Source organism: Crinia signifera, chromosome 2 (genome assembly GCF_055691185.1).
Source record: "Crinia signifera chromosome 2, ASM5569118v1, whole genome shotgun sequence".
Lineage (NCBI taxonomy): Eukaryota > Metazoa > Chordata > Amphibia > Anura > Myobatrachidae > Crinia > Crinia signifera.
This window is the reverse complement of record NC_139218.1, coordinates 313612265-313624978: the sequence shown is the minus strand read 5'-3', so window position 1 is coordinate 313624978 and position 12714 is coordinate 313612265. Positions and strand designations below refer to the sequence as shown.

Sequence of the window (12714 nt, the reverse complement as noted above, 5' to 3'; positions counted from 1 at the left end):
ATTAGTTAATCCCGAATGGTTTAACTCCTAATATTACCAGAGTAGTTGGAACTGATAGGGAAGTTCTATATGCATGTGTATTTGGTCCCGGGGCAAATAAGATTTTAACTGCAAGCGCCTGTGCAAGATGTGTACTCAATTTTGTCTATATTCATGGGTGAAGGGTTAAGAAAAACCTTCTTTCAGTACTAAACTTAATAGGCTGCTGTGCGCACGGATTGGTGATCACACTATTGTTTTCTGTATACCTTTTTAGATCTAGGTTGATACCTGCTCAAAACCGGTGAAAACCTTTTAGGGTTGGGTGTGGTCTCTTTTCAGCAGACATTCCAGGGATAGTTGGCAGCTCGAGAGAGTGAGCTTACCTATCAGTATCCTTGAGCTCAGAGCGGTATACAGGGATCTTTGCCTTTTTCCTCCAGGGATGAAAGGTCTAGGTGCTGTCAAATAGCACAATGACTGTCTACATAAACCATCAGGGCAGCAGTTGCGGAGCCATGAGTGCGGCAAGTCTCATCCTCCATTGAGGTTCTGTTGCCGGTTTTTAATTGGGGGGCAAACTTTCTTAGAGTCCAAAACATGCTGTCCGGTGAGTCTTCCAGTTCCTGGACATACATAATTTTGTCCTGGCACAATCAGCAGCTACGGAGATATACTGTTCCTGCACCAGGGATCCAGTCATATGATTCATCTTCAGCTAAAATTCATCACTGCCTCTGGTGGACCTATTTGGTACAATGTGCAGCCAGGTGTTTTCAGAACGAAATTTTTCCACCTCTCTTGGTTTCTTTCCTCTCTGTAGGCATGTCTGGATTTGGGCCTTAGACTCCTGAAGTTTCTGGTTTCCACCCAGTGTCCTCTATCAGCAGACAGACATTTCTCCACATACAGCCGCCATTTGCTACCCCATGGCTTCATGGATGCTTTGCTTGTCTCTTTGGGCACTACAGTCTGCTACTTTTTGAGCCTTAGGATGTTGTGAACATTCATTGTCTTACATGGAAAACGTTTTACTTGCAATTGCATCGGCCCGGTGAGGGCCCGGCGTGAGCTCTTTATCTTGTTTCCCCTTTGTAATCTTCCATTCGGGTCGTTCTGTTCTGCGGACATACTTGGGTTACCTACCTTGTGTCAGTTCCACATTAGTCAGGAAATTGTGGTTCTGGCTTTCAGCATTGCGGACTCTTACACAGAGGAATCCTCTGGATCTGCTGAAGGCTTTCTACGTTTATGTAGACCAAATCAGCGATCTCCGGAAATATGATTCTCTGTTCACGCTGTGGCACTGGACGGCTTCCAAACAGACTTTTTCCAGGTGGCACTGCTTGACTATGCCCCAGGCCTATTTTGCAGATATAATCATGGCCGTTCTGGTGTAACTGCCCACTTTCAGATACCTGGCTTGTGGTGGTTAATCCCTATGTACCATTTCTCTAAGCACCTTTCCTATGTGTGTGTTTCTGCATATGTGCTTGTCTTCCTCCCACTTCTCACCATGGGCTTGCTACATAAACTGGCTGGCCTTGGGTTAGTAGCTATTGTTTTTTCCCAGTTACTACTCACCTATACCAAGTGTACCCCTGTACCCTCTGTGGAATTGAAGTTAATTGTTTAACCAGGTAAGAACCTAAATCTTCTTTTTCTGATTTATATCATTTTGTAAATAGGGATCCATCTGAGGGCTCCCATAGACAAAAGAGATCTCTAAGTCCAAATGAACGCTCTCGCAGTAACTCTTCCCATTCAAGAGATTATTCTCCTCCAGCATCTCGGAGAAGGCCACCATCTTCACCAGTACTTGTGAAATCATCGACTCACAAACGTTCAATCTCTCCTTCCCGAAGGTACAGTAAGCTTCACATTTTACAATTCAGTAGTAGAGGGTCACAGACAATGGGTTGCGATTCACTCCTAGGAGGCTGGGCGCTTGAGGAGAATAACCAAATACCCCCCCTCCACAAATAAATAAAAACACATTCAATGGCTTCAGCAACTTACTATATGAGATGTTAACATGGCTCTATGTATTTCCTCTGTGATCCCTGGAAGAAATCTTATATAGCTTTGAGTTACAGAAGTATCCTCTTAAAATATAAAGGCGTATAAACTGGGATTTAAAAGACACAAAAGAAATGAGAAATTGTCCTTTTTAAAAGTTCACTTTTTTTTCAGGTCTATTTCTCCTGCACATCATCATTCTCCCGTGTCATCTAGACATCACTCCCCATCTTCACAGTCTGGATCATCTGGGCATAGACACTCTCCTTCTCCTCGTCGCCGAAGATCACCATCCCCTCACTATCAGAGAGCTTCATCGCCGACTGCCAGGAGGTCCTCCTCTCCGTATGCTACACATACTTCCTCTCCTCATAGGAGAAGGAGCCCATCCAAGCATCGATCCCCAGTAAGAGAAAAGGGGAGGCACGAGAGGGAGAGAACATCTGCTTCACAGGATAGACGGCATGACAGGAGGAATGGTACGTGCACCATTCAAGCTGTACCTGAAAGAGTTTTGTGTTTGATATCTTTACAGAGGTTGCCACAAATGTTTGACCTGCCCCTCAACAGTGGCTGCTTAAAACCCAAGGTTTTGTCTTTCAGATAGCAGAGGCCGAAAGGACAAAGAAAGGGAACGCGATGATAGAGATCATGATCGGGAACCAAGTGGAACTAGAGACCACAGAGATGATAGAGAGACCCGCGAAGGACGTGATCGCAGAGATGTAAGAGATAATCGTGACAGGAGAGAACCTAGGGATGTTAGGGAAGGTCGGGAGACTAGAGACACCACTAGAGACACCACTAGAGACTACAGAGATGGTAAAGAAAACCGTGAGCAAAAAGATTCACGCTCAGCTCGTGACAATCTTGATCACAGAGAAAGGGACAACCGTGAATCCCACCGAAAGGATGATCAATATGAGGACCGTAGCTACAGTCGAAGTCATGGAAGAGATGAGACCTCACGAACTGAGACAAGAAATGACTCTAGAAGTGACAATCGCAGTGAATCCAGAAGTGACGTTCGGAATGATCGCAATGGCCGGGCTAGAGGACGTGCTCCAGAGCCTCCAGAAAAAGGTACTTTCATGCATTATTCACTAGCTTATGGTAACTGCATATATTCAGACAACCGTGACACATTGATTTTGAAGTAGGCAGACATTTATTTGCACACCGTCAACTCTCCTCAAAGTATGATGATGTTGATTTATTTGTACCTGTCTGATTATGGGTTATAACTTTTCTCATCTGTTTTTATTAGTTGGTCGGGGGGCGAGAAGTTCTCAGGTGGATAGTCATAGTAGCAGTAGCTTCCATGACAACTGGGATTCAAGAAGCAGTTATACAGACAGAGAACGATATGATAACCGGGAACAGGGAAGAGATTCTTCATTTGATCATAGACACAGTGATCGAGAACGTCGGGAGAGAGGTAAAGTACCATGATATTATTTTTAGTTTCAAATAATGTTCCTGGCTTTTTGGTATGGGAATTTCCTGTTTTAATGTCATTGGACGTAATATCCTTTTAAATTAATGATTTTTATGTCAATCCTTGATAAGTGGATTTATCTGAATGAATAGGCTAGTGGGGGATTCCATGTGCTGCAGCAATTTGCCGCGGCAAGTTGGATATCCACTTAACAGTGAATCCTGCTCGCATACATTATAATTCTACCAGGCAGTCGGGACAACAGCTGAACCGGTCATCTAGTTACACTTATCTTATTATAAGCATACTGTAGAAATAATCAGTTTTATGTACTTATTTGCCATCTGATGATAGATGTTTCACTAAAGTCCTATGGGATATTGGGAATCATCTAAAGACATTGGGGTAATAGAGGGTATCCGCAGGAGACAGGCACATCTATAACTTTGAACTGGGTGTACTGGCTCCTCCCCTCTGATTCCCCACCCACGAACCAGTTTAGAAAAATGTGCCCTCAGGAGAGGAATGCACACTACTGGAGCTCCAGAGAGTTTGTCGTCTTCAGTTTATTTTCTTTTATTATTTTGGGTTTGCTGTGTTGGTCTTCACAGCATTCCTGCTTCGAGGGAAGTCAGGCGAAAAGTTAAGTTGCAGGCCTCTTAAGGTACCGAGCTGTCCCTGCTGCAGGACCACTGTCCTGAGTGGGTTGTTGTCATCACTGGCATTGCGCTGCAGCATTACACACCCCCAGCATGATGCACACTCCTGACTCAGTCCGAAGACGTCAGTGGTGAGTAAAAACCGGGGTCCCCACAGTGGGGTTCCCCAGTTCATTTGTGCGGCAAGATGGCGGCGGCAGACGCGACGTCCATGCACAGGGGCTGCGCAGACCCCCTGTCACAGACTAGATGCTAGGTGACAGTCCCTGGGCCACCAGGGAAGTTCCCACATAAAGTGCTTTTCAGGCGGGCGATACTGACAGCCAGCGCCATTGCAAGGGACAGGGCTTACCCGGAGCGGGACCAGAGACTTTGTGGGTCCCAACACTGCTTCCTGCTCTCCCTGCGGTGCCATTATTGTCTCCAGACACTCATCAGCGGTGAGGTGGTGAAGAGGGAGTCTGCAGCAGAGAAGCAAGTGTTATTTAGCGCTAATCGCTCATTATGTCACACTGTGCAGTCATTGTACTGACATTTATTGTGTATGTACTGAACCAACTCCTAAAAACAGGGGGTTAAGGTTACAAGGTGGGCTGGTCTTCTCAGTGTATTCTGAGCGCTCCCCCACAGGCTTGTTAAAGCTACACACATTCAGTGATAGTTGCCGGATTCTGATGTGAATTCTCAGGCAGGAGATGATTATAATGATGATGTTCTGTTACAGGACTCTCAATCATCTCTGCATGGCCCGGAGCGCCTCATTATGGCTATAAGAGAAGTTTTGGATATACCCCTTGCTGAAATACAGGATATATTGTTTTTTCTGAGCAAGCTGACTTAGAAGGCACATTTAAGGAGGCTTGGAAACAACCTGAAAAATGTTTCCAATTTGTCCAAAAGGTTCAAATCAGCCTTTCTGTTTGACCCAGTCAGTAGGAAGAAGTGGGAGGAGCCTCCAGTTGTGGACGCTTCGGTGTCCAGGTTGTCTAAAAAGGTGGTACTCTCTGTTCCAGGGTCTGCCATGCTAAAGGATAATGCTGACAAAAAGCTGGATACCACCCTTAAAGCCATATATATGGCAAGTGGTGCTTCACAGAGGTCATTCCTCGCCAGCTGTTGGATGGCTAAGTCTATCCATACATGGGCCACTCAAATACTAGAAGGTTTGTTGGCGGACATGTCAGTAGCGCAGGTTGCTGAAAAACTGCGCCATATAAGACACTGCTAAAGTCATGTGTGATGCCCAGAAGGAGCTGGGCACTATCAATGCCCGCACCTCTGTCATGGCGATCTCAAGTCGTAGGGCCCTCTGTTTGCGCCAGTGGGTTGCAGACGCTGACTCCAAGCGGTGTTGAAAACCTTCCCTTTACAGGGGAAAAGCTTTTTGGCAGTGAGTTAGATGACCTCATTTCCAAAGCTACGGCAGGAAAGTCCACTTTTCTGCTGACTACTACCACGCAGACCAGACAGCCTTTCTCAGGACAATCTTCTCAGTCATTTCAGTCCTTTTGGCCTTCCAGGCCCAAGCAGTGGGCAAGAGGACCTTCCTCTTCTGCCAGAGGTGGCCGTGGCAAATTCAAAAATGCCACAGGCCCAGGGTCACAGGACCGTGCTCCTAGTGCATCCACCTCCAAGCCCTGGGCATGACTCGGGGGCCACTCCATGAGTCTCATGCAAGGTGGGGAATCGGCTGGCGTATTTCAGCCACGTATAGGTTGCCTCTCACCTGGATTCTTGGGTGAGGGATCTTATTTCCAACGGCTACAGGCTGGAATTTGCAGGACCTCCCCCTCACAGGTTCTTCCGGTCAGGCTTACCAGCAGCTGCAGAAGATCAGGTAATCTTACACCAAGCAATACAAAGGCTGGTGAAATCACTGGTAATCATACCAGTCCCGGTGGAGGAACAGGGAAAAGGATACTACTCCAAGCTGTTCGTAGTAGCGAAGCTGGATGGCTCGGTACGGCCCATTCTAAATGTAAAAACGCTGAACCCCTTTTTAAGGGTGTACAAGTTCAGAATGGAATCTCTGAGGGCGGTCATAGCAAGCCTAGAGGAGAGAGAGTTCCTAGCATCATTGGATGTGAAGGACGCCTATCTCCACATACCTATTTGGGGCCCTCATCAAGCATTCCTGCGATTTGCTCTAATAGAGGAGCATTACCAGTTCAGAGCGCTGCCATTCGCTGTCGTCTGCTCCTTGTATATTTATGAAGGTGATGGCAGAAATTATGACTCTGCTGAGGAGGATGGGAATCAACATCATTCCCTACCTAGACGACTTTCTTATCAAGGCAAGGTCAGAACAGATCCTGCTACAGGATATTGTCAAGACCAGACAGGTTTTGTCGGACCATGGGTTGATTCTCAACCTCCCCATGTCCTCTCTGATGCCTACACGTCGCCTTCTCTTCCTGGGAATGATCCTGGACACCGAGGAGAAAAAGATTTTTCTTCCTCAGGAGAAGATGTGGGTCATTCGGTCTCTTGTCTCTGAGATTCTGGCCAAGCCTCAGGTATCAGTACACCAGTGTATCCAGCTGCTGGGAAAAATGGTGGCTACCTTCGAGGCGATCCAGTTTGGTCGGTACCACACCAGAGTATTCCAACTGGATTTTCTGTCCAAGTGGTCGGGGTCACATCTTCTGATGCACAAGAACATATCCCTGTCACATCAGACCCGATAATCACTCCTGTGGTGGACCCATGCTCCAAACCTGCTGGCAGGAAGGAGATTCAGGATTGGATCCTCCTAACAACGGACGCAAGTCTGTTAGGATGGGGAGCGGTGACTCATCAGGGCCGATGGACATTGTGGGAGTCAAAGCTGCACATCAATGTCCTGGAGTTGAGAGCCGTGTACTATGCGACCCTGCAGGCTCAATTGCTCCTTCAAGGCCAAGCGGTCCAGGTGCAGTCTGACAATGCAACGACAATGGCATATGTCAACCGCCAGGGTGGCACGGAGAGCAGGTCATGCATAAGGAACGCTTCCAAGATCCTGTCTTGGGCAGAGATGCATGTGATGGCGCTCTCAGCCATCTTTATCCCGGGGTGGACAACTGGGAGGCAGACTTTCTCAGTCGCCACGCCCTCCACCCCGGGGAGTGGAGCCTAAATCCCCAAGTATTTGCGTCTATTGTGGAGCGATGGGGTCGTCCACAAATAGACCTGATGGTGTCCAAGTTCAATTACAAAGTCGCCAGATACTGCTCAAGAACCAGGGATCCCCAGGCAGTGGCCATAGATGCCCTGATTACCCTGGTTTACCTGTTCCCACCTCTTCCACTGCTGACTAGGGTACTCAAAATAATACGAAGTCAGGGAGTGGAGGACATTCTAGTAGCACCAGATTGGCCAAGAAGGGCGTGGTTCGCAGATGTTTAGAGCCTGTTGGTAGAGGAGCCTTGGCGTCTCCTTCTCAGAAGTGATCTGCTCAGTCAAGGTCCCTGCGTCTACCAGCACTTAGGGCGGCTTTGTTTAACGGCCTGGAGGTTGAGCGGCAGATCCTAGCTCAAAAGGGCCTTCACATGTCTATCATATCTATGATGACTCTGGCCAGGAAACCGGTGACTGCGGCTTACTACCATCATATTTGGAGGAAATATGTAGGTTGGAGGAGAAAAGTTTTCCACCAGCAGAATTTAATCTGAGGAGAGTCCTGAGTTTTCTGCAGGCAGGTTTAGATTTGGGCCTACGTTTAGGATCTCTAAAGGTCCAGATTTCGGCCTTATCAATCTTCTTCCAGAAGAAATTTGCTAGTTTACCAGAAGTGCAGAACTTTCTCCAAGGAGTACTTCATATTAAGCCACCTTTTGTCCCGCCTACACCGCTGTGTAGTCTGGATGTGGTCCTGACTTTCCTGCAATCCTCCTGGTTTGAACCTTTATCAACGGTGGAATTAAAACGGAAAACGGTGGTGTTTTTGGCATTGGCCTCAACTCGTAGAGACTCTGAGTTACTTGATTTTTCATGAGTACAGAGCGAAATTGAGAACAAACCCGCATTTCCTGCCTAAGGTGATCTCTGCATTTCACTAAGTCTGTGGGCGCATCCTGGGCGGCTGCTCGGGGTGTTTCTGCCATACAGCTCTGTAGAGCTGCTACCTGGTCGGGGCAGCATACTTTTGTAAAATTTTACAAATTTGACACCCTGGCTAAACTGGATACCCAGTTTGGGCAGGGGATACTGCAGTGGTCTCCGCACGTACCCACACCTTCTGGAAGCTTTGGGACATCCCCAATGTCTTCAGACGATTCCCGGTATCCCATAGGACGTTAGTGAAAATAGGAATTTAATACCTACCGGTAATTCCTTTTCACGTAGTCCTTATGGGATACTGGGCGCCCGCCCAGTGCGGGGTCTCGTTGCAGATACTCATCTGTTGCTTCAAAAGTCCACCTTGTTTTGGTGCCCTCACTGTTCAGTTCAGTTTGTTATTTTGGTTGAATGCGGGTGTGCTGGTAAAAACTCCCCACTAATTTCACACATATGTATTACATAAGTGACATATGTCATTCCTCTCCTATGTTCATCCTCCTTCGGGCACAGTTTTACCTTAACTGGTTCGTGGGTGGGTAATCCGAGGGGAGGAGCCAGTACACCCAGTTCGAAGTTATAGATGTGCCTGTCTCCTGTGGATACCCAATACCCAATGTCTTTAGACGATTCCCAGTATCCCATAAGGACTACGTGAAAAGGAATTACCAGTAGGTATTAAATTTCTATTTTTTCCTAGTAGTGAGGCATTTTGGGATGGCCATGTATTAAAATAAATGAAACGGTTACATTAAAGGGTGCACAACACCCTTTTTTTCTCTATAGCTGCTGGTCACCTACAGATCCAGCTGCCAGCCATGTGTGTCTACTGGGATAAGTATAGATTACAAATAGTGTATTGCTTATGAATTAAGGTATAAAGTCTTTCTCAAGCATTGCAGTTGTAAATTATCCCCACTTACACTTAAGGTGCCCATACACTAGTCTGATTTGGGCCGATTTCACCCGATCTCGACGGATTGGGCTGATCGCCCAAATCTGATGTGCTTGACATCCCTTAGGGTCCGATGCACAGCCCATGCACATCGTACCTGAGTTGCAGGTCGACCTACTGCTCATCTGACCTCTGATCCGGCGGCGGGGAAAGAGGTCGCATGGCATACATCACATGTGACAGGACTACATGCGATCCTGCCGTCAAGAAGGTCCCGGTTGGCTCGGGGGAGTCGGATGGCCATACATTGCAGTAGTGTATTTCCACCTTTACTATCGAACATGCCAATACTTTGAGAATTATGAAATTGGTAGGATTTAAATCATGGATGTTCAACCTGTGGCCCCGCCAGATGTTGTGAAACTACATGTTCCAACATGCATTGCCACATTTTTTCCTATAAGAGCATGCCTAAACTGTCAGGGCATGCTGGGACATTTAGTTCCACAACATTTGGAGGGCCACAGGTTTGGAGACCTGTGATTTAGATAATTCGGTTCAAATGTCTTAAATTATTTAATCAATTACTTTTATCATTAAATCCAGCCTGTTCTGGCTTCTGTTGCATGAATGTTCTTGACACTAAATAAAAGGAAATGGGGTTTTGTTTTTGTTTCTTTTTTAATATAATTATGGATCGGAACAATAGATAAAAATGTTGTCATCTTTGTGGAATCTTAATTGATAAATGATATTAATGTTATCATTCGACCTTGCACATATTGCGTTGCTTGTTTACATTTCAATTGCATGCCCCAACATGGGCGATAGTTCATTACTGATATGAACAATATCGTCCAGTGTGTACAGTCCATTAATGATGTGCGTGGCCGCAGGTTATCGACCCTCTGGTCATCTGTGCATGCAGCTTAATCTGACAATATTGTCAGCGGAGGCATGTATATGGGGGGGGGGGGGGGGGGGGGGGGGGGGGGTGGGTGAGGTCACTGACCGATATTGTGAACAATATTGGCCAGTGTTTGCAATCAATTTAGTAATCGGCGTCTGCGGGATTCATCTAGTGTGTACCTAGCATCAGTTTGATACTGGATATGCATTCCATAGTGATGTGTAGAAGGGACGCGTTTATGGTTCACTACTCAGACCCACTATAAAATATTTCCTTTTTCTGCTGTAGAACTTTGCGTTGGGATTTTGGTTTCCAGACTTAATAACAATTCTGATCATTCTGTCCTTTCTACACTTGTGCCTTAAGGACAAGGAATATTTGCAGATGTGTGATTATGAATGAATTAACTTCCTGGTTTTTACTTTCAATTAGGAGTTCATACCACGATTTTCATTTGCATTACTTGCATGTTTTCACACATTTCTCTGATTGCAATCAGCAAAAGTGTATTTATTTCATTACTTTACTTTGACAGATCAGAGACCAACATCTCCTGCACCACATCGGGGAAGAAATGATGATGAACGAGAAGAAAGGAGAGATGAGCGCAGAGTGGATAGATCAGATGATAGGAGAGATGACCGAGTCAGGGAGCGTGAGCGAGAACGGGAGAGAGAGCGTGAAAGGGAACAGAGGGAGAGGGAAAAAGAGCGTGAATCTGAACGAGCTCGTGAACGGGAGAGAGAAAAGGAGAGAGAAAAGGAGAGAGAAAAGGAGAGAGAAAAGGAGAGAGAAAAGGAGAGAGAAAAGGAGAGAGAGAAAGAGAGGGAGAAAGAGAGAGAACGAGAGCGGGAAAGGGAGAGGGAAAGAGAAGAGCGTGAACGCGAAAGAGAACGTGAAAGGGAACGAGATCGTGAAAGGGAGCGTGAAAGAGAGCGAGAACGTGAACGAGGTAGGGAGCGTGAGCGTCCAAGAGACTGGGAGGAAAAAGACAAAGGAAGAGAAGAGCGCAGAGAAAAAAGAGCGGATGTACGGGAAGAAATAAATCCAAAAGAACTACAGGATGATAGAAAAGCTAAGTGAGTATTATGTTTTGACTTAAAAAATTTAATTGTATGTTAGAATTACCAATTGTAAATATAATTATTAGTTCCCCCCCCCCCCCCCCCACAGTAACTATACAAATATAATTAATACTTGAGGGCAGGTGGCATTTTTACATAAATTACATGGTATGTTCTTGCCAACATTTTATATATTTGCTGGTTTACTGTTAAGTGATATTGAAGTTGTACACTTGTTGTGTGGGGTCTCTGGGCACCACCTGCAGCCACTGTGATGGTTCCACTTGGGAAGAGAACTCTCGCCTCATCAGGGGGAGGCACTAAGAACAAAGCCTTATTCGCATACCCTGCAGATAACAGTATTAACCCCTTCCTGACAGAGCCAGTTTTTGCGTTCCTGACAGAGCCCTTTTTTTCAAATCTGACATGTATCATTAAGTGGGTATAACTTTTTTTTTGCTTTTACTTATCCCAGTGATTTTGAGATTGTTTTCTCATGACACATTGTACTTCAAGTTAGTGGTAAATTTTGGTCGATACAGTCTGTGGTTTTTTGTGAAAAATACCAAAATGTCGTAAAAAAATGGAAAATTTTGCGATTTGCAAAATGTTAAATTTTCTGCTTGTGAGACAAATAATCTTACCACTCAAAATAGTTAATAACTAACATAGACCATATGTATACTTTATGTTGCCATCATTATTTCAACCTCATTTTCATTTTTTTGGACACTAGGAGGCTTAAAATATGAATAGCAAATTCTCAAATTTTCAAGAAAATTTCAAACACTGATTTTTTTAGGGACCAGTTCAGTTCTGATGTGACTTTGAGGGACTTGTATGTGAAACACCCCCATAAATGATGCCATTTCAAAAACTGCACCCCTCACAGTATTCAAAACAGCATTTTGGAAGTTTGTTAACCCTTTAGGTGTTTCACAGGAATTAAAACAAAGTGTAGGTGAAATTTCAAAATTTCATTTTTACAGCAGATTTTACTAGAGAAATGTGACTAAAAATTGATTCCCCCAATTCTTTGGTTTTCATAAATATCCTATATGTGGCCCTAGTGTGCACGGTGACCAAACCACAGGCTTCATAATAGAAGGAGCACCTACTTGATTTTGGAGCCTCCTTTTTATGAGATTATTTTTTAGGCACCATGTAGGTTTCTAGGCACCATAAGATGCTAAAAGTTAGGAACCCCCCCACAAGTGACCCCATTTTGCAAACTACACCCTTCAGGGAATTCATCTAGGGGTATAGTGTACATTTCAAACCCCCAGGGGTTTCACCAATTGTGGTACAACTGGGCAGTGAAAATGAAAAAAATTAATTTTTCATTTTCACAGCCCAGTTGTATCAAAATTGGTGAAACCCCTGGGGGTTTGAAATGTACACTATACCCCTTGATGAATTCCCTGAAGGGTGTAGTTTGCAAAATGGGGTCACTTGTGGGGGGGTTCCACTGTATGGGTGTTTCGGGGGTCATTCAACCAGAATCTGTGCTGCAAAATCCAAATATCACTCCTTCCCTTCTGAGTCCTGCCATGCACCCAACTGGTATTTTTTGGTCACATGTGAGGCATTGCCGTACTCGGGAGAAATTGGGGCACAGATTTTGGGGTGCTTTGTCTCCTTCATTCCTTGTGAAAATGAAAAATTTTGAGCCAGATCTGCATTTTTGTGTAAAAAAATTTAATTTTTTACAG

General features: G+C 45.3%; 1 protein-coding gene across 3 annotated transcripts in view; it reads left to right on the top strand.

Moving 5' to 3' along the window:
• Positions 1-12714, top strand: part of ZC3H13 (zinc finger CCCH-type containing 13) — a 62772-nt gene that overhangs the window by 32429 nt on the left and 17629 nt on the right. For all 3 annotated transcript variants that reach the window (XM_083168972.1, XM_083168971.1, XM_083168970.1), the window contains 5 exons: positions 1668-1844; positions 2173-2477; positions 2602-3081; positions 3266-3436; positions 10474-11017. In XM_083168972.1, coding sequence (XP_083025098.1) covers positions 1668-1844; positions 2173-2477; positions 2602-3081; positions 3266-3436; positions 10474-11017 — 1677 coding nt within the window. The remainder of the gene's footprint in view (positions 1-1667; positions 1845-2172; positions 2478-2601; positions 3082-3265; positions 3437-10473; positions 11018-12714) is intronic.